At 37.0% G+C, this 22,817-nt stretch overlaps 2 protein-coding genes across 2 annotated transcripts; one reads left to right on the forward strand and one right to left on the reverse strand.

The window, feature by feature from the left end:
- Positions 1–8: 8 nt before the first annotated feature.
- On the forward strand, positions 9–1,523 carry LOC145218941 (uncharacterized). The gene is made up of 5 exons (XM_080086362.1): positions 9–210; positions 435–459; positions 526–672; positions 1,065–1,134; positions 1,201–1,523. The coding sequence occupies exons 1-5, from the start codon at positions 127–129 to the stop codon at positions 1,316–1,318; spliced, it is 444 nt and encodes a 147-aa protein (XP_079942488.1). The 5' UTR covers positions 9–126; the 3' UTR covers positions 1,319–1,523.
- Positions 1,524–11,570: 10,047 nt separating this feature from the next.
- Positions 11,571–22,611, reverse strand: LOC145219891 (uncharacterized). The gene is made up of 12 exons (XM_080087194.1): positions 22,521–22,611; positions 22,340–22,464; positions 22,211–22,286; positions 21,519–21,611; positions 21,261–21,380; positions 21,077–21,196; positions 16,473–16,592; positions 16,269–16,388; positions 12,661–12,780; positions 12,478–12,597; positions 12,280–12,394; positions 11,571–11,814 (listed from the first exon to the last, which is right to left on the reverse strand). Exons 1-12 carry the CDS (start codon positions 22,609–22,611, stop codon positions 11,571–11,573), a joined length of 1,464 nt encoding a protein of 487 aa, XP_079943320.1.
- Positions 22,612–22,817: the final 206 nt, after the last annotated feature.

Genomic DNA, 22,817 nt, shown 5'->3' on the forward strand with positions numbered 1-22,817 from the left:
CAATTCAGTCAGTCTTTGCTTACACGCTTTATAGCTAAGAAGAAAAGATTGCCTTTCGGACAAGCGATTTTAGACTTTACGTTTGAGTTGTATCATAAAGAAACAGTTTGAAAATCAGCCGTTAAGATGACGTTTTGGACCAAAAAGGCAGCAGCAGTTTTCTGTGTATTGTTCATGTATTCCTTGTGTGTAAAGGCTGACGACATGCAGGTAGGCTAGCATTTACCTTGTCAACCATTCAGCAAATGATAAAACCAGCCCATAGTGTTGTGTTTTAAATTCCGTTCAATCATTGTGTTTGTGTGAATAATGCTTATGTTTTAAACTACACAAGCAAAGCTTTATGCATATCAAGCCACAAAAAGACCAAGCGTTACGGATAACAATCGTGTTAATGTTATGTCTTTTACTAACTGAATATATTTGTTTTGCAGTCTCTTACGGAAGCAATTGACATCGGTAAATATCCTAACACCCTTTTCTCAGTGTAATTTTTCTGTATTTTAAACCGAAACCCTTTTACAGGCACAAGCAAAGAGTTTGACAAAATGTACAATGGAAAAGGTGCTTCAGTCCAACAAATGTTAGACCTTTTTCACAAACGATCACATATCGAAAAAGATTACATCAACAAAGTGTTTCTGGAGGCTGCAGATGTCAATTCCATTGATGGTAGGTTGCTTGCTGTTGTGTAGGCTAGCCTATACTGTGTCCTGTACAGCTGGCAGCGTATTTCAAGTATTTTCTGCACCGGACATGCAGAAATGTATGGCATTCACTTGGTATGACGTATCCCCGACGGTTGTCTGACATATTGACTTTTAAAGCAAAGCAATCAAGTCGATCGTTTGGCATTGCCATGAGCACATGGTCTACTTGCTAATCAAACTTAACAAACCTGGCAATATTTAGTGTACCCTTCAAGCGTCTGTCGCAGTAGTATGCCCGCTCGCTATGTTTGACAAGCACGCAATTTAATTTAGCATGTCTTCGCTCTAGCAACCCAAAGGAACTTTGCCTCGTTAAAATAATATTTATTGATGCATGTTTTTTGTTTACTACAGAGCTAGGAGCAATTCAACTAGACACATCTGGTGCTGTTGATTTTATCAATAAAATCATTAAGCATTTTCAGTAAGTTTTTTTACAATGTCTCAGATAATAACACAAAATTAATCTGAACAATAAATATTTCATTAGAAAAAATCCCAACGCCGGACAGATTCGTGAACCAATAATAGTTGGCGAGGACAGCCCGGCATCTGAAACCAACGACGAGTTTGAAGACAATCTTACAGCACAGAAAGAAGAGTTATAACGTTGAGCTTATATTTATCTACATTCAAAGACATTGTGCCATTTCCTATTATGTTGCCTAAGTCGTGGGGTATGTGAAAACAAACTCTACAAAGTTGGTGTTTTCCAACAACGCAAAACAGTAATTACATGGTAAACTATTTGTTGGTGTATTTCGATTGCAGTGCCATGGCGCGTTGTCAAGGAAACAAAGCACCTGAGCTGTAGCCTGGTTGTTACTTCAGTCTTTCTTGTAATTTGGTTTTGTCTAATACCCTTATTGCAGCAAGTACCAGTTAAGTTGGATTATAGTCAGCTACATGAAAATGCAGTCAGCTAAAGCAAAATATGTTGTTGTTGTTTGAAGCTTTCAAGTAGGTTTATACCTTCAAGAATCATTAGTGAGTCTTGATAACAGATAAAGTAATTTTTGAGGTAAATGAATTGTGTTTTCGCAGTTGCTAAGAAATATTTGCTATTTACTACAGAAAAAACTACCTTTAATAAAAATCATAAATTATGCATTTTGGAAGTCACGTGATTCCGTCTTCCTCCTGACACCAAGTTTATCGCGAATTAAAATGGCGTCGTTTTGCTAAAAAAATCTCTAAATTTCTGTCCCGTGGTAGTTAGAAGCTGTTAGGTTTGTGCGAAGCTGCAGTCTAAATTTATTCCGTAAAGCTTTGAAGCATTTATTGTTTGAAATTTGCACTTTGAAAACGTCCAGAAACCAAATTATTTTGTGTTGTGTATTTTATAACTAGTTACCTTCGCTCCACTGCACTGATCACGTGATCAGGTTGCTTCGCGGGGACGAAGCTCTCCGCGACTGTTAAAAAGCTGTTTACATTTTCAGAATTTTAAGCGCGATTAAATGAAAAGTTTAGTTAAATTATGTGTTAAAGTAAAGTAAATCTTTGTTGCAGGAGTTAACTTTTGTGTCCTGTTGAGAAACGCAAGTTTTAATTGCAAAATTTAAACAAAGCATTTAGTAAACGTCTGCTCCTGGAATGAAAGCGAATCAGTTGCACATTTTGGAAACGACGAGGCTGCTGAAATGACAGAACGGTGTGTTTATGCAAGTTTCAAAATGAAAATCAGATGAGTTTATACCCAAACGTAAGGAAAGTTTATCTTTAATTACCATAGAACGTTAAGTGCCAGGAGCACAACCTTTTGACAAATAAATTAGTTTACTAGTTCCGATTGTCTAGCCTGCTGGCTGCTGCTGTAAATGAATAAATGAATGAATGGTTGTTGGAAGTGTTTGGAACGCAACAAAGAGTTAATGTCTGCCTTAAAATGTCAATGCCTTATTTTGTAAAATGCTAAGTCCATGTAGACTTATGTATGTGGTTTGTTTAGATTGGTAGTTTACGAAATAATATCGAAAACATAACTAACTCTGATGCATATTGCTGATCATGCTTCAATTAGAGTGATGTTGCTTCTCTTTTTAACTTAAATCGAATTTTACACATTTCTGATGGGTTTGTGTCGGACTTTGGACTATGCTAATTGTGCTGTACATTTAAAAACTTTTGACAACTGAAAAAACAGAGATAAACAGAGACTGGACAGGGAAAAAGTTTAAGCATTATTTGCTAACTTTTAATCGGAGTGGTATAAACGTTTACAGAAAATTAATATTGATTGTTTGTTTATAGTGGAACATATTGTGCTTTTTAAACAAGGCTGCAGTATCATTTTGTTAATGGTTGCTTTTATTTAGAACGCGACGAATGGCAATGCACAGTCAAGGATTTTAAGGACAGTGTGATGAAAATGTACCCATAGCGGAAACAACAACATTCTGGTTACAAGAGTAACTCGAAGTTGACAGGTATTGACTTTGTGTATATGTATGTAGTGATATCTTTGTAGTAAAACTGTTGTCCACTTGTTGAGTCAGTCGACTTTTGGCTTTACTAAGCACGCAATCGTGGCGGGTAAAATTGGCATTGCTGTAATTTGCGGCAGTGTTTCATACCGGAACGGAACGAAATCAAATAACGTTATTCGTTCTGAGCAACTTATTTATTTCGTTATTTCGTTCTGGACCGATATTTTCATTTCGTTCCGGTCTGACCGAAATAAATTTATTACGGTATTTTTCGGTATTTCGGTCTTAACAAACGAACATTTTTTCTGGTCTTTTATTAGGCGAAAAAAAAGAAAGTTGCAACACACAAGAATTTTGTCGGTAGTTGTTACGTCACATAACATTTGTCAATGATGGTCAAATGGATGTGAATTGTAAGATCCTCAGTTTTCATTATATCTTAACGGCGCGAAATTTTCAGCAATTGTTTCATGTCAAATGTCCAAAACGAAATACCGGAATAAAATATGACGGCATTTCGCTCCGTTCCGGTATTTTGAATATTTTTTATTTCGGTATTTCGTTCCGGTATTTGAGCCAAAAATCATTTATTTCGTTGCGGTATAACGTTCCTTTCCGGTATGAAACACTGATTTGCGGTGCAGAGCAAACCCTTTTCCCTTGCATGGAATTGTTTATTGTCGTATTTATCTCACGTGTGGTGCTTATCACACGTCTCGGCCATATTTTCAAGGTAACGTAAACGGTTCGAGAAATTTTGTTTGTTCCAATCGAACCATAAATGAGACAAAATTAAAGTATGAACTACGCAAGTACAGACAGCTGTCTATACATTGACATGTTAGTCCACGTGTCCAATGATAATGCGTTAGAGAATTCTTTTTGCAACAAAACCGGTGAAATGGTGGATTTATTACTAAACAGAATATGTGTTCAATCGCATACAAGTTTGCCACAAGGGTTGTTATCCATCATGATTCAATAGGTTCCATGCCCATAATGCATAAACATGAATGACAAGTGCCAACCTTAACGTCGCAGTCGCTCACAAATTGCTAACATGTTGGTCTTGCCACAAGGGAGGTCATCCATTTTGAATTTATACGCATAGTTCAAGAGACCACAGTCCGCACTCCAAAGATCGTTTGGCTCACTAGGATGAAAATCGGTATTTTCCGTTGTCGTGGAAACACCATCGATGTATTTCCAAACTCCTTTCAGTTCACGATCAGTCAAACCAATCCAGTAATTCGCTGGCCGGGTTCGCGGTCGAAGTAAGGTTTTCACAATCCAGCTATAACGTTGTATACGGTGTTACTAATGTTGTCGGAGATTTGAAAAACATAGGAAACAAAAAATTATGTCAATTGCTGGTAAGTTCTAGTGAGATTTGATTGATCTATTTTTCGAAGTTGTTTCAGAACGGAATAGCTCTTGTTGACATATTGTGCCATGTTGGATTATTTCTTGTTGATCGTTTCATTCTCAAATAAAAGTTTTCGGTATAAATGCATCCCACGGCACTTCCGCTTTCACGACTCACAACGCTTGCATCTTATGTACCTAAAGCTAGGAATATGTTGGTTATATGTACTTGTTGTATTTGTATTTCTCATTCCCCAGGTCACCAAATCTCCTCCAATTGACTTGCAATATTTTCTAGCGTCCGTCCAATTTCTTTCAGTGGTCATAATCACATGGTCAACAAGTTCTAAAACATAGTGATTGTTTTCTACATTTTTCATAACAAATATATCAATTTTCGCGCAAATCTATTCATACCTCGCTCACAATGCTCTCCTGTGTAAAAATGATTGCAAGAGCAATTGTAGGCGGTAAAAGTGTCTAAGCAGGTCCCGTTATGCTTGCAAAGGCCGACATTATCCGAGCAAAAGTTGGGCCCTAAAAGTATTTAAAATTTATAAATTTAAGGGTCGTTCGGTAAAAAATTTAATTGACTGGTCATGTCAGAATTTTTAAGCTTACTGCACAGCCTTCCATCTTCTGTGTAATTTGCGTTGCAAGAACACTCAAAACTACCCACTGTGTTAGTGCAAGTTGCGTGTTGATGACAGTTGTGTGTTCCACTCGTACATTCATTAAAATCTTGAAATAGTAAAGATTTAAATCATTTCTTAAAGTGTGTCACTACTGCCGGGAGGGCTATCAAAGCGTAGAATAAAATATTAACTATTTTGAGTGCCTTAACTGATCCACTGATTGTGTTGTTTCCCGGAGACGAGAAACTAACCGCATTTAGTACTATCCAGTCATAGTTTGTGTTGCATGAACACTAAAAACTGTCGATTGTGTGGGAATAAATAGCCATGACAGCAGTATGTTTAACTTGCACATTTGTTAGTTTCTCAAAACTCCCAGTTATAAGCACCCACACAAGTGTTTTTACAAGTAACATTATGATCGACATTCTGGCACTCACCAATCTCGCAACGTTTTCCATAGAATCCTGAAGTGCACAAGCACTTGTATTGACTTGATTCAATAACAAAACTTCCGTTGTTGAAGCAGGTGCCTTTATTAAAAAGAAACGGTATTAACCACTTCGATTTGAATGTTGTTCGCATACTTACCATTGTATATTTCCTGACTGTTATTAAACTGTCCCACGCCGTCTAATTGGTTGGGCAGTTTTGAAACCTGTTCAAAGAGACCATTAACTCGTTCGTTACAACACTTTTGTGTTGTGGTCTTACCATGAAAATAACGCCTCCAAATCCACCTAACGTAGTCAAGAACAGAAAAATAGTTATTCCAATGAGCAGTCCCCTAGAAATCCTCACGTTTCTTGCAAGGACTTTTGTCTTCGCATCTTCTTCACAGCAGTTTTGAGTTGTCGTGCAATCTAAAAATATTTCAATACATTACGCTGTGGGGAAAATCGTAAGAAGAAACATACTTTCAGCCAAAACCGGTGGCTCTTCATGGGTGCAGTTCTGATATGCTGATTCCATATCTTCAAAATAGGCTATTGATTTGTCCTAACTGAACCGCTTTTGCTAATGCCGAATGTACTTGTCTGTTTGTTGTGTCCACCCGTCTTAGTTACATTTGTGACGCATTGATGAATATCCACCCACGAAGAACAATAGTTAATATTAGTTTAGAAGAGTTATCTTTTCCCGTCAACCACTTTCACGAGAAACAGAATAATGTTATTTTATTTACGTCATACTTAGTGATTGGAAGAGGTGTGTCCGTCTCTATTGTTTAACAAGTAAAACCGAATTTCGCGTTGTGTACTTACCTTGCTTACAAACTTTCTAAAAATATTGAAGATCAATTGTATAACCTGAATGGTGTCCAAGCAGGTTACGATATATTTCCGAACGCCGACATTAATCAAGGACAAGTGCCCTAAGTATAAATCTTACAAATCTCCCAAGAAATTTGTTTTTACTTTATACAGATACTGTACAGGTGGGCAATTTCAATCACTATTGTTAACTTATATTCGATGTGGGATAAACGTTTAAAAAAATGAAGATGAATTGTTTGTTAATAGTGGAACTTATTGTCGTTTGAGCAATAGGTACTTTTATTTAGAACACGACGCAAAGTCAAGGATTTTCAGGACAGTGTGATCAAAATGTACTCAAAGCGGAAACGACAACATGCTGGTTACAAGAGTAACTCCAAATTGACAGGTATTGACTTTGTGTATATGTATGTAGTGATATCTTGGCAGTAAATTGGTATTGCTGTTGCATTACACTGACGTCTCGGCCACGTTTTTTAAACAAAGGTAAAACTATGCAGTTTACAAAACTTTTAAGGTTAACAAATTCTTTATTAAAACGAATCATAAATCAAACAAAATTAAAGTACAAACACCAAGTGTTGACATGTAAGTCCACGCGCTGAAAATGCGGTCAAGCAGTTACTTTAACAACAAAACCGGAACAACAATAGTTTAATTACGAAACTGAAGTTGGTTTTACTACAAGGGTTCTTAACTGATGCGAATATACCATAAATTCCAAGTGCAAACTTCAAGTTTGCAGTCGCTCACATATTGCTAACATTGACATAACACAAGGAAGGTCAACCATTTGGAATTTATACCCATGGTGCAAAAGACCACAGTCCGCACCCCAATAATCGGTCGGCTCACCAGGAGAAAAATCGGTATTGGCTGTTGTCATGGCAACACCGTCAATATATTTCCAAACCCCTTCTTGTTCACGATCATTCAAACCGATCCAGTAATTCGTGCCCGGCCGAAGACGGTTTTTAACAATCCATCTGTAACGTGGCAAATGGTGTTAACAAAGTTGTCGAAAATGTAATCAAATATTGTAAAGAGACGACATTTGGATAGCATTGTGTTAAGTTGTCTTATGACACAATGAGCAGTTTGTTATTAAATTTTTCGACTAACTATTGGCTCATATCGTCTTTTTACCGATTTATTAATTCTATCGGAGTTCTTGTATTGTTTAGTGCTTGTAAACATTCAAAAAACTATGTGAGCTGCTGGTAATGTTGGAAATACTTGATCAATTTTTCAAACGGTAATTAAAGGAGCAGCGTTTGTTTCTAATGACATAGTTTGTCATGTTCGAGTGGTTCTTGTTAAACTTATTATTCCCGGTTTACAGTATCTGGTACAAATGCATGCTTCAGCAGTTTTACTTTATCAAGCTCTGACATGCCTAGAGCTAAGTATATTATACATACTGTCGAACAGTTGCATTTCTCATTCCCCAGGTCACCAAATCTCCGCCAATTGACTGACAATATTTTCTAGAGTCCGTCCAATTCCTTGCCGTGGTCATAATCACGTGATCGTTAAGCTCTAAAACATTTTAACTCAATGTTTTTTGCATTCCCAAAAGCATAGCAAATTTTGATACCTCGCTCACAATGCTCTCCTGTGTGAAAAAGATTACAAGAGCAATTGTAACCTGTAGCGGTGTCCAAACAAGTTCCGTTATGCTTTCAAAGGCGGACATTAGTCGAGCAAAAGTTGGCCTCTGAAAGTTTGTGAAAGTCATAAATGTAAGGGTCGTACGAAACAACATACTATAGTCACAATATTTTCATATGCTTACTGCACTGCTTTCCATCTCCTGTGTAGTTTGCGTTGCAAGAACATTTAAAACTACCCGCTGTGTTGATGCAAGTTGCGTGGTGATGACAGTTGTGTGTCCCACTCGTACATTCATTAAAATCTTAAAATAGTAAGGATTTACATTTTATGAGAGTAATTGAAATAATTGATTGCAAATCTTGATTGTGTCTGTTTGATGTTATGGTGGGGCGACCTTTCTTTACAATACAAGTTTTTTTACCGACACTATCGCAAAAACCTACCGCAATTAGTGCCATCCCCGTCATAGTTTGTGTTGCATGAACACTGGAAACCACCAAATGTGTTATAACATGTTGCGTTTTGATGACAGTTGTGTGTTTGACTTGCACATTCATCAATATCTGAAAACATCTTATAATGTAGCTTTAGAATTATCCCCTCTAGAAGTTACAGTATATACACCTTAAATTCAATGTTTTGTTTACCATATTGCACTGATAACCGAAATTTTGACAATTACCATTCTCACAACGTTTTCCTGAGAATCTTGAATTGCACAAGCACTTGTATTGAGTTGATTCGACATGAAAGCTTCCGTTATTAAGACAGGTGCCTGAAAGGAAAACGATTATTGGCCACTTCAATTTAAATATTGTGGGTATACTTTTACCATTGTATATTTCCTGGTGTTCATTAAACTGTCCCACATCGCATGATTGGTTCGGCAGTTTTGAAACCTGTGGAAGAAAGTCATTGGTTGGTTTTTTAAGATACTTTTGTGCTGTGGTCTTACCATGAAAAAAACGCCTCCAAATCCACCTAACATGAATAGAAAAATGGTTAATCCAATGAGCATTTCCTTGGAAATCGTTGCATTTCCTGCAAAGACTTTAGTCGACTTGGCATCTTCTCCGCGGCAGTTTTGAGTTGTCGTACAATCTAAAAATATCTCAATACATTACATGTGACACTGCAGTGAAAATCCTAGCAAATAACATACTTTTACCCGAAAGCGAGGGCTCGTCAAGGGTGCAGTTCTGATATGTTGATTCCATATCTTCAAAATGGGACCTTGATTTGTCTTCACTGCAACCGCTATTGCAAATTCCGAATGTACTTGTCTGTTTGTTGTGCCTACCCGTCTTAATTACATTTGTGACTCAGTGATAAATATCCACCCACGAAGAACAATAGTTAATATTAGTTTAGAGAAGTTATCTTTTCTTGTCAACCACTTTCATAAGAAACAGAATAATATTATTTTATTTACGTCATACTTAGTGGATAGAAGAGGTGTCTCCGTCTCTACGCGTTCTGGTGTTTGTGTTGTTCTCCGATCCCGTTAAATTTGTAGAGAATAAATAAGCATTTATTTTCGAGTATTGGTTTTGGATTCATTTTAATTTAACAACTCATGGACAAAACGCATGACCGTGACACCCAACACATAAAATCGTAAATAAAACCGAAAGTGTCACACATGGGCGCACAACCTGTTTCGTACTGTCGATGGCAATAGAGCTTCTCAAACGACCGCCAGTTTGTCCACTAAGCAAAAACAAGTCCAGCAGCTGGATGCGAATGTAAATTAAGCCCACAGGATAAAATTGTTTCGTACTCCGACTTGCAACCATTTAAATGTCACAGAGCCTAATGTTTGAGATGTAGAGGTTGTGCGGACCGCAATGTCCATACTATTACTATTGGCCCTGTCCCAACGTTACTCACAATAATGCTTTTACGAACACATCAGCAACAACCTTTTTAAAGACTTTAGGGACCCGTTTTTGCTTTCGAATAATCCAATTGGGAAACCACTGCTCTAAAGGCAGCACTTATAACAAGTATATTGGTGATCGTGGACGACATTAACATGCCAACTTTCGGAGGGACAGATCCTGTGAAAAGCATTAAAGTATACAGTCACTTACAGGGTGCCTGTATGTATGGACTATAGTCCATACCATATATGGTTCGCGATTGTAATTATCAACTGCAAATGTGTGTCTGGTAGTTGCTCAATTGGCCATAGTTGGCTCACTAGGATGAAGATCAATGTTGGTTGTTGTCAAGGAAACACTATCATGATATTTTTTGACATGTGAATGAATTTGGCCGCTGCTGTTTTGGATATTCAACGTCATGTGCTAGGAGCCCGAAATGTTTTTGTTTTTTTCCCGAGAAATTGACGTGTTCTGAGAATTGATTATATACATGCGAACAGCTAGGTCTCTCGTTTATAATGTCGCCAAATTTGCAATTGAATGACCTTATTTCTCTCGCTAGTCCAAATACTTGGTTTTCTTTTCTTGGATCATTGGGCAGAAATAGGTCTTTCCTATATAGTTTGGCGCGTCACGATAAAATCAGCATTGACTCAAGGACGCGAGTCGAGCCAATTGGCGACATCCAATGCAGTAAGTTGTGTAGTTGGATGTATATTCAAAAATAGGTTGAATTTAAAGTCTGTGTGTTTCAAACCACAAGGTTGTAGTGACAAACTCGTAAAAACGATTTTGCTTGGACGAATGATTTGATTTTTAATTCCTATCATCCGTGCCTATGTAGGCACCATCAATGTTTTATAAACTAATGATATAAATGCACCATTTTTTTTAAACTAATACGTAAAACGTGCAGACCCTTTACTCGTAAAATATTAAAAACTTTGTTAGGTTTTCTTTATTCACCATACATTTGCAATCTTTTGGGGAACATGGAACACAACGGCGAATTATAACAAATACAATTCTACTTGCGTTTGTTTGCAGACGTTTACAAATAATTTGCGACAGAGCACGATTATTCCAATACATATGTTTCCAAAAACCATTTGGTAACATACTATTGGCAATGTATTTGGGAAACTGCCAGAACAAAAGCGCCGAATTATAACAAATACACTTTTTCATGCGTTTGTTTACAGACGTTTACAGCTAACGAAATAATTTGCGACAGAGCACGATAATTCCAATACATATGTTTGCAGTAACAATTTGGTAACATACTTTATATTTCAATGGTTATATTGTGGTCGTGTTGCGACTATGTTTAAACAACATTTACAACACCGGCTGTTAAAACGAATAAATTACAGCAGATTATCTAAATAAGTAAGAAGACATTTTAACATTGAGCAATAGGCGATGCCAGTGACTTCAACATATATGTATATATATAAATTAATATTGTGAACACACTTAAAATTTAAACTTTTTCATGTTTAAGTGTAAACACGAATTAGGCCAAACAAAAAATCCCTGATTTGGTGATGGACACGCTTGCAATTCTAATGAGATTAACAAAACATATTATATAAATGTGACTGCCATGAGATTTTAAACGCGTTACCAAGGCAAAAATCTCTCACTAAGGCAATCATTTCTCACAGATTGCCAATTTGTTAATAAAACATGGGTAATCATCCATTGCAAAATCTTGAACATAGTAAAGTTGGCCACAGTCCCCACTGTTGTTTGGCTCACCCTGATGAAAATCGGTGTTGGCGTTTGTCACGGGAACTCCATCTATATATTTCCAGACTCCTTCCCGTTCAAGGTCATTCAAACCGATCCAGTAGTATCCGGGGGGTCGCGTTTCGATCATATTTGTAACAATCCAGCTAAGCATGTAAACAATATTATTAATAAGGCCCAATACAGGGGTCGGCAACCGTTTAAACCTAAACTGAAGTTTTATCGCGGACCGGCCCAAATGTTCAGCTATAAAGATGTGTTACTGTTGAAATGAGTTATACATATGTGCACATGCCAAAGCAACCGTATGTATGGATTGCATTAGAATTAGATTAATCATTTTACCATCCCTGGGATGCACAGATGGCTACAAAAATGTTTCGAAGCATTTAACTTAAAAAAGTAGGCTGCCTGTTAACGAACTCCTTACGGACCTGCCCCGGGCACCCGGTGGTTGCCGACCACTGACCTAAAGCATTTGCACGTTTAACAGCAATTTACACTTATTTTATGCCCTAAAACAATCCACGTACATAACCCCACTGTTACTTACTTGGTTCGTCGCAATGTAATTTTATGAGAAAGTACAAATCTAGACAAATGTTACATACTTGCGAACAGTCGCATTTCTCATTCCCCAGGTCGCCAAATCTCCACCAATTGACTTACAGTATCTCCTCGCGTTTTCCCAATTTCTTTTAGTGGTCATAATCACATGGTCATGCTCTAGCACAAAGTTATTACTTAACACTAATTCATATTTTGTGCAAATACATAACTTTGATACTCTTTTACACTTTGATAGATACCTTGCTCACAATGGTTTCCTGAATGCCAAATGTTGCAAGAGCAGTTGTAGCCAGTACTGGTGTTCAAGCAAGTTCCGTTATTCTTGCAAAGGCCAACGTTAGCCGAGCAAAAGTTGGGCCCTAAAAGTATGATTTTAAGGAATGTCCAAGAAATTATGGTGTTTTCTTTCTTATTAAGCTTACGGCATTGTCTTCCATTTCCTGTGTAGTTTGCGTTGCATGAACATTGGAAACTACCCACTGTGTTGATACAAGTTGCGTGTTGATGACAGTTGTGTGTTCCACTCGTACATTCATTGATATCTGAATTATGTAAAATAATACCACGTAAAACGTTGTGGGCAATTTCAGTTAAAAAAAACCTGATAAACAGTACATGAAATTCTTTTGTTCGAAATTCTTAAGGTACAACTTTTTTAGCATTTTCACTTGCGTTACTAATTGACGCACCTTTGTATTCTTTTTGCATAATTTGCCCCTTTAAGTCTTGCACAGAAATTCGTAGCCGAAAAATCTGAAATTTGAGAAGACTGTTTTTTATACGCAGGGTTGTCAGAACTCGTTCACCAAGTTTTCATTGCAGAAAATTAAATTGTTTATAAACACACATTAAATGACTAGCTACTGCACGAAGCTAAGACTATACGTTGTTGCAAGGTAGCTATAACGCACGAAAATGAAACTGTTTTGCGATAGAAATTTAAAAAATATTATTTTCAAAACAATCATGCAAAGTTTTTTTAGTTGTCGCAATGCTTAAATTCTGACAAAAGTTAAGATCATTTTCCCCAAAAAATTTTTTTTAAAACATTTGTTTATTTATAACGTGTTGATGCAAAACGTACCATGACATAAAATGATGTAAATGCGCCAATAAGGATAATTGTTACTACGCTTGCAAGCAACAAAAAAGACACATTTTTCTTTTCTTTCTTTCCCTTTGTCGTAGACCTGGCGTTGGTATCAATTGGTTCTTCCTGTATACTCATATCCATTGCGATGTTGTATATCTTGATGCTCTACGACAGACTCTTAATTGTAACAATGTTTAATTTGAAAGGCGCAAGAGGTTTCTAAACAGTCACGCCAACATTAAACGTAGGCAGTGACTAGTGGGCTGTGAAGGATATATTGTGTGCAGCTTCCTGTTAACAAAACGTCAAAACAGACATTTAATGCCTAAATTGACAGGCAGTCGTTTTCACTTTCTTTATTAAAATATATACCCTGGCTTGTTATTTTCGCATATATTTTGCATGGATATATTGTGTGCAGCTTCCTCACGAAATGTCAAAATATACGTTTAATGCCTGAAGGTGAATTGACAGGCGTTCGTTTTCACTTCCTTTACTTAAATAAACCTTCGCTTGATATTTTCGCGAACCTAACGTCTGCTTTCTCTCCTTTCCACGAAGCAATGATTTACCTTAGGATCATTGTAGTTTTGTATTTGTGCACCAACCGATGTGAATATTGTGTCATAGACACATTCACAACAACAATACGTTTCTCGTCGTTTGCTCCAGGTTTCTATTCATTTATATAATATAGGCTAAATAATGTTACAAAATGATTTTAAAAAGTTAAACGTCGAATTAATGTGGTTACGAAACGAACTGCTCAAGTAGTGTTAGCTTTAATGATAATGTATTGTTGTGGTTTTTGTTATTAATGGCCTTTTATTTGGCTGCGCTGCGCATTTTGTGAGTGATACAATACATATTCATGAACAAATACTGGTTAATTATATAGTGAACAAAAATATTGCGATAAAAGTAGGCTAACTCTTGCTTTTCCAAAATGAAAATCAGATGAGTTCATACCAAACGTGAGGCAAGTTTATCTTTGATTACCATGGTACGTTAAGTGCCAGGAGCACAACCTTATGACAAAAAGCTTGGTGACTAGTTTTTATTGTCTACTTCTATTGTCTGCTGCTGTAATGAATGAACGAATAGTTGTTGGAAGTGTTTGTAACGTAACAAAGAGTTTGTGTCTGCATTTAATCACGAAATAATATCAAAAATATCAGGCAAAAAGGTTTAATTAAGTCATTAGAAAAAAACTTTTTGCCGAATAAATGTTTCTTTTTACCTAAAGAATAGACGATTGCTTAACATGCTCCATTAGGGTTATATTGCATCCCTTTTTACCTTAAGTCGAATTTTACATATTTTTAACAAGTTTATTTATGCTGTAGGCTACATTCAAAAACCTTTGACAGTTGTATGCAGAAACTGGAAAGGGCTACATTTCCAGCTTTATTTGCTAACTTTTAATCGGTGTGGTATAAATGTTTACAAAAAAATAAGATTAATTGTTTGTTAATAGTTGAACATATTGTGCTTTTTAAACAGCGCTGCAGTGTCATTTGTTAATGGGTGCTTTTGTTTAGATCGCGACGAATGGCAATGCAAAGTCAAGGATTTTAAGGACAGTGTGATGAAAATGTACCCAAAGCGGAAACGACAACGTGCTAGTTACAAGAGTAACTCCAAATTGACAGGTATTGACTTACTGTATATGTATGTAGTGATATCTGGGCAATAAAAATGTTGTCCATTGGTTGATTTAGTCGACATTTTAACCAGGCAATCGTGGCGGGTAACATAGGTATTGCTGTCATTTGCGGTACAGAGCAAACCCTTTTTCATTGCATGAAATTGTTTATCATCTTTTTTATCATATTTATCTCACGTGTGATGCTTAAACAGACGTCCATGTTTTTAAGATAAGTTAAACTTGTACGGTTGGCAAAACAATAAGTTTGAGAAATTTTGTTTGTTCAAAACGAACTATAAATAAGACAGAATTAAAATACAAGTACAGACTGGCTATATATTGACATGTAAGTCCACGTGTCCAATAATAATGCGTTAGAAAGCTTTTTGCCACAAAAATCGGTGAAATGGTGAATTTATTACTAAACATAATATGTGTTCAATCGCATACAAGTTTGCCACAAGAGTTGTTATCCATCATGATTCAATAGGTTCCATACCCATAATGCATAAACATGAATGACAAGTGCCAATCTTAACGTCGCAGTCGCTCACAAATTGCTAACATGTTGGTCTTGCCACAAGGGAGGTCATCCATTTTGAATTTATACGCATAGTTCATGAGACCACAGTCCGCACTCCAAAGATCGTTTGGCTCACCAGGATGAAAATCGGTATTTGCTGTTGTCACGGGAACACCATCAATGTATTTCCAAACTCCTTCATGTTCACGATCAGTCAAACCAATCCAGTAATTCGCTGGCCGGGTTCGCGGTCGAAGTAAGGTTTTCACAATCCAGCTATAAAGTTGTATACGGTGTTACTAATGTTGTCGGAGATTTGAAAAACATAGGAAACAAAAAATTATGTCAATTGCTGGTAAGTTCTAGTGAGATTTAATTGATCTATTTTTCGAAGTTGTTTCAGAACGGAATAGCTCTTGTTGACATATTGTCCCATGTTGGATTATTTCTTGTTGATCGTTTCATTCTCAAATAAAAGTTTCCGGTATAAATGCATCTCACGGCACTCCCGCTTTCACGACTCACAACGCTTGCATCTTATGTACCTAAAGCTAGGAATATGTTGGTTATATGTACTTGCGAACAGTTGCATTTCTCATTCCCCAGGTCGCCAAATCTCCGCCAATTGACTTGCAATATTTTCTAGCGTCTGTCCAATTTCTTTCAGTGGTCATAATCACATGGTCAACAAGTTCTAAAACATAGAAATTGTTTTTTTACAGTTTCCATCAAAAATGTATCAAATTTCGCACAAATCTATTCATACCTCGCTCACAATGCTCTCCTGTGTAAAAACGATTGCAAGAGCAATTGTAGGCGGTAAAAGTGTCTAAGCAGGTCCCGTTATGCTTGCAGAGGCCGACGTTATCCGAGCAAAAGTTGGCCTCTGAAAGTATTTAAAATTTATAAATGTAAGGGTCGTACGGTACAAAATTTAATTGACTGGTCATGTCAGAATTTTTAAGCTTACTGCACAGCCTTCCATCTCCTGTGTAATTTGCGTTGCAAGAACACTCAAAACTACCCACTGTGTTGGCACAAGTTGCTTGTTGATGACAGTTGTGTGTTCCACCCGTACATTCATTAAAATCTTAAAACAGTTAAGATTTAAACCATTTCACAAAGTGTGTCACTACTGCCTGGAGGGCTTCAAAAGCGTAGTGAAAATATTTACTATTTAGATTGCCTTAACTGATCCACTGATTAAATTTTAAAAAGAGAGTCGATCTCAAATCGTGCTGGGGACGACCATCATTTTGGTTACAAACTTGTTGTTTCCCGGAGACGAGAAACTAACCGCATTTCGTACCATCCAGTCATAGTTTGTGTTGCATGAACACTAAAAACTGTCCATTGTGTAAGAACAAATAGCCATGACAGCAGTATGTTTGACTTGCGCATTTGTTTGTTTTTCAATCCTCCCGGTTATAAGCACCCACACAAGTGTTTTTTTACAAGTTACATTACAATCGACATTCTGGCACTTACCAATCTCGCAACGTTTTCCATAGAATCCTGATGTGCACAAGCACTTGTATTGATTTGATTCAATAACAAAACTTCCGTTGTTGAAGCAGGTGCCTTTGTTAAGAAAATGGTATTAACCACTTCGATTTGAATGTTGTTCGCATATACTTACCATTGTATATTTCCTGACTGTTATTAAACTGTCCCACGCCGTCTAATTGGTTTGGTAGTTTTGAAACCTGTTCAAAGATACCATTAGCTGGTTTGTTACAACACTTTTGTGTTGTGGTCTTACCATGAAAATAACGCCTCCAAATCCACCTAACGTAGTCATAAATAGAAAAATAGTTATTCCAATGAGCAGTCCCCTCGAAATCCTCACGTTTCTTGCAAGGACTTTTGTCTTCGCATCTTCTACACAGCAGTTTTGAGTTGTCGTCCAATCTAAAAATATTTCAATACACTACACTGTAGTGAAAATCCTAACAAGAAACATACTTTTAGCCGAAACCGGTGGCTCTTCAAAGGTGCAGTTCTGATATGCTGATTCCATATCTTCAAAATAGGCTATTGATTTGTCTTCACTGAAACCGCTATTGCTAATTCCGTATGTACTGTTTGTTTGTTGTGTCCACCCGTCTTGGTTACATTTGTGACTCAGTGATGAATATCCACCCACGAAGAACAATAGTTAATATTAGTTTAGAGAAGTTATCTTTTCTTGTCAACCACTTTCATAGGAAACAGAATAATATATATATTTTATTTACGTCATACTTAGTGGATAGAAAAGGTGTCTCCGTCTCTACGCGTTCTGGTGTTTGTGTTGTTCTCCGATCCCGTTAAATTTGTAGAGAATAAATAAGCATTTATTTTCGAGTATTGGTTTTGGATTCATTTTAATTTAACAACTCTTGGACAAAACGCATGACCGTGACTCCCAACACATAAAATCATAAATAAAACCGAAAATGTCACACATGGGACACAACCTGTTTCCCACAGTCGGTTGCAATAGAGCTTCTCAAACGACCGCCAGTTTGTCCACTAAGCAAAAACAAGTCCAGCAGCTGGATGCGAATGTCAATTAAGCCCATAGTATGAAATTTCAGTGATTCCTAGTGTAAAAGTCCCTTTAGGTAGTTTTCAGTACAGCAATCGCACACAAATTGCAAAATGGTCCATTTGACAGGCGCCATATTCCCGTCGTTTCCCGTTCAAGCTGCTAATTGTTGTGTTTTACTTGTTTTACTGAAACAACCATCAACAATTTTCTAAAATATTTCTCGTCTCTGCGGCCGCAATATTAAAAAAACATAATTTTATGAATTACTTAAACTACAGCACATGAAAGAATATCGCCAAGTTCCTAATACCGTTGCATCTGTTGCTCAAATGCTGGTCAAATAACAACGTAACGGTTAAAACGAAAATTATTACACTTTTGCAGCGAACTTTCTCTCTCACTAGACAACGGATTACAAACACACAAACGGTGAATATTTAACGTGAAGTTGAAATAGCATCTGATGTAATCCTAAAGTAGCAGGTAAAATTTATACTGTCCACCGGTATGTAATAGATTTTTCCAGAAAACATGCTAAGAGAGACATGAAAATTTTGTTTCATAGTCCGACTTGTGACCATCAAACGCCACAGAGCCGAAAGTTTGTTTAAAGTTTAAAATGTAGGGGTTGTTCGGACCGCAATATGCATACTATTACTCTTGGCCCTGTTCCAACGTTACTCACAGTAATGTTTTACCATCTTTAACGAATCAGCAAGCGTTGTTAGCGACTTTAGAAACCCGCTTTTGATTCCGTAAAATCCAATTGGGGAAACCACTGCTCTGAAGGCAACAGGCACTTACAGCAATTTAACTCAGTGATCGTCGACGACATTAACATGCCTACTTGTGGAGGGACTTACATGATGCCTAGCCCTATAGTGATTATATCAACTACAAATCTGTGTCTGATGGTAGTTGCGCAATTGGTCATAGTTGGCTCACTAGGAGGAAGATCGATATTGGTGTTGTCGTGGAAACACTATCATGATCCTTCGGTTTACGCCGCTTTAAATACGTTTGGAGCCGAACTTTAATCATTTAATATCATAGAGAACACAATATGTAAATGAATTTGGCGCTGTTATTTTGGGTATTCATCATGTGCGGGAGCCCGAAATGTTTTTGATCTTTCCTGAAAAATTGACCTGTTCAAATAATCGATTATATACTTGCGAACAGCTGGGCCTATCGTTCTTTATGTCCCCAAATTTCTATGAAATGACTTCATTTCTCGCGCCTGTCCAATTACTTGGTTCTCCGTACTTGGCTCATTGACCCAAATAGCCTTTTTCATATCGTTTACCGCGTCACGATAAAATCAGTATTGGTTGCTAACCAGGTTCTGCGTCAAGGACGCGAACCGAGCCATTTCGCCACAATCCAATGCAGCAGAAGTTGTGTATCTGGGTGTAATTTCGAAAAATAGATTGAATTTGCGTGGACGAATAATTTAATTTTTTTTTCGTATCAACCGTGCACATTGTAGGTACAATCAATGTTCTTTTTTCAACTAATACGGAAAACTTGCAGACCCTTTCCTCGTTAAAAACAAACTTTATTAAGTTTTTTTTATTCACTATATATTTGCAATGTATTTGAGAAACTGCCAGAACAAAAGCGCCGAATTATAACAAATACACTTGTTCATGCGTTTGTTTACAGACGTTTACAGCTAACGAAATAATTTGCGACAGAGCACGATAATTCCAATACATATGTTTGCAGAAACAATTTGGTAACATACTTTATATTTCAATGGTTATATTGTGGTCGTGCGGCGACTATGTTTAAACAACATTTACAATACAGGCTGTCAAAACAAATAAATTACAGCAGATTATCCAAAAAAGTAACAAGTTATTTTAACATTGATCAATAGGCGATGCCAGTGACTTCAACATATATGTATATATATACAGTAGGCCCATCATTTAAAATGATACCTAATATTGTGAACACACTTAAAATTTAAACTTTTTCATGTTTAAGTGTAAACACGAATTAGGCCAAACAAAAAATCCCTGATTTGGTGATGGACACGCTTGCAATTCTAATGAGATGGTTAACAAAACATATTATAAATGGTTAGACAACATGGGTAGTATTTTGATGGCGAACCAATGCAATAATCGCTCACTAGGGCAATTATTGCTCGCAGATTGCAAAATTTTCACGACCACATGGGTAATCATCCATTGCAAAAAAATTTCGAACATAGTAAAGTTGGCCACAGTCCCCACTGTTGTTTGGCTCACCCTGATGAAAATCGGTGTTGGTGTTGGTCACGGGAACTCCATCTATATATTTCCAGACTCCTTCCCGTTCAAGGTCATTCAAACCGATCCAGTAGTATCCGGGGGGTCGCGTTTCGATCATATTTGTAACAATCCAGCTAAGCATGTAAACAATATTATTAATAAGGCCCAATACAGGGGTCGGCAACCGTTTAAACTAAAACTGAAGTTTTATCGCGGACCGCCCCAAATGTTCAGCTATAAAGATGTGTTACTGTTGAAATGAGTTATACATATGTGCACATGCCAAAGCAACCGTATGTATGGATTGCATTAGAATTAGATCAATCATTTTATCATCCCTGGGATGCACAGATGGCTACAAAAATGTTTCGAAGCATTTAACTTAAAAAAGTAGGCGGCCTGTTAACGAACTCCTTACGGACCTGCCCCGGGCACCCGGTGGTTGCCGACCACTGACCTAAAGCATTGCACGTTTAACAGCAATTTACATTTATTTTATGCCCTAAAACAATCCACGTACATAACCCCACCGTTACTTACGTGGTTCATCGCAAAGTAATTTTATGAGAAAGTACAAATCTAGACAAATGTTACATACTTGCGAACAGTCGCATTTCTCATTCCCCAGGTCGCCAAATCTCCACCAATTGACTTACAGTATCTCCTCGCGTTTTCCCAATTTCTTTTAGTGGTCATAATCACATGGTCATGCTCTAGCACAAAGTTATTACTTAACACTAATACACATTTTATGCAAATACATAACACTTTGATAGATACCTTGCTCACAATGGTTTCCTGAATGCCAAATGTTGCAAGAGCAGTTGTAGCCAGTACTGGTGTCCGAGCAAGGTCCGTTATGCTGGCAAAGGCCGACATTAGTCGAGCAAAAATTGGGCCCTAAAAGTATTATTTTTAGGAATGTTTAGGAAATTACGCTTTTTTGTTTTCTTATTAAGCTTACGGCATTGTCTTCCATCTCCTGTGTAGTTTGCGTTGCATGAACATTGGAAACTACCCACTGTGTTGATACAAGTTGCGTGTTCATGACAGTTGTGTGTTCCAGTTGAACATTCATCAATGTCTGAAAATAGTTTTTTACCATTGTCTTTAGGCCAAATAAAATAACGTAACCGATACGATAACATGATAGACTGTGTTTTCGAAAAGTGGCTGAAAAATGCTTCAACTAATACAACATACATTATATTCTGATGCCTACCTTTTCCACAACGAATTCCACTGTACCCTGATGCACACAAACACTTGTAATGGCGGGATTCGATGATGAATAATCCACCATTAAGACAGGTAGCTAAAGTAAAAGAACGTGATATTGTTTGACAAGTTCGTTATGGGAGGTCAGGGCGTCACACAAATAATATGTACTACTTTTATCCAAGTTCTCGCTATATAAACGAATACATTTAGTCACGTTTTGTCGTGCAAGGTCACTTTCAAATAAGCTAATGTAATGCAGGAATTCAATATGTAAATAATTTTGTAAATCCCTTGTGTGTTGCGTGGAAGTTATGTGGATGTCTTCAAGTGAAAACTATTGGCCTACGTCAGTGGTTTCCAACCTGTTTTGTCCTGTTCACTCTTTTAGTCGATATTCAAATTTAATTCCCCTCTACAAATAGCTGCATTCCTGCCTTAAATCAATGATATGAGAACTTTCTTTTTCTCAGCTCATATATGGCAATTGCAGCAATAACACATAGCACAGAAAACCACTAAGAGATTAATATTGGGACACAAATTTCCCCCTACAAATTACAAAATTCCCCCCTGGTTGAGAACCACTACGTTGCTCTTTAAGGTTATACAGCACCCATACGCTTAGTTGTTTCCCTTTGTTATTACTAAGTCTATCTTACATAGGGAACCAGTGCTTCAAAAATGTGTACTTACTATTGTGTCTTTCCAGTTTAGTAAACGTTCCTACAGCCCCTAACTGGCTTTGAAGACTTGCTGTAGATCTAGAAACCTGTACACAAAGGTTGTTTAGTTGTTTATCTTTGTTACAAGTGGTTGACTTACCATAGCATAAACACCTATAAATCCTACAATCGTTGTCAAAAATAGAGCACAAATAATTCCAAAAAACCACCGTTTTAAACCTTTTTCCTTTTTCTCAAAGTTGCCCACCAATTTCGCTTGTTGTTCTAGAAAATTATTTTACATTATTTCTTGAAAACCAACTTCATTATAATACTTATACGTTGATCCGGAAGTGAAGGTTGACCAAGGTTGCAGCTCTCGTTTTCGGTGGTAATTGTTGTGTATTTAGTGCAAGCCATATCACTTGACATTGTTGTAGAACTACGGAGTTATCTCAAACGGTCCCAAAATAAAGTCCTGCACTATTAAACGAAATTGGTTACTCTACTGAATATTTCACTTCTGCCAACTTAATCTTTTAAAAAACTGACTTTATATCTCTGTCATAAGCGGTATGCAATGACGATAAATACAAACGACAGGTTAACATTGCGCTTAATTTGTTAAAACTTCGAAA

The sequence above is a fragment of the Phallusia mammillata genome, chromosome 3, assembly GCF_965637545.1.
Source record: "Phallusia mammillata chromosome 3, kaPhaMamm4.hap1.1, whole genome shotgun sequence".
Lineage (NCBI taxonomy): Eukaryota > Metazoa > Chordata > Ascidiacea > Phlebobranchia > Ascidiidae > Phallusia > Phallusia mammillata.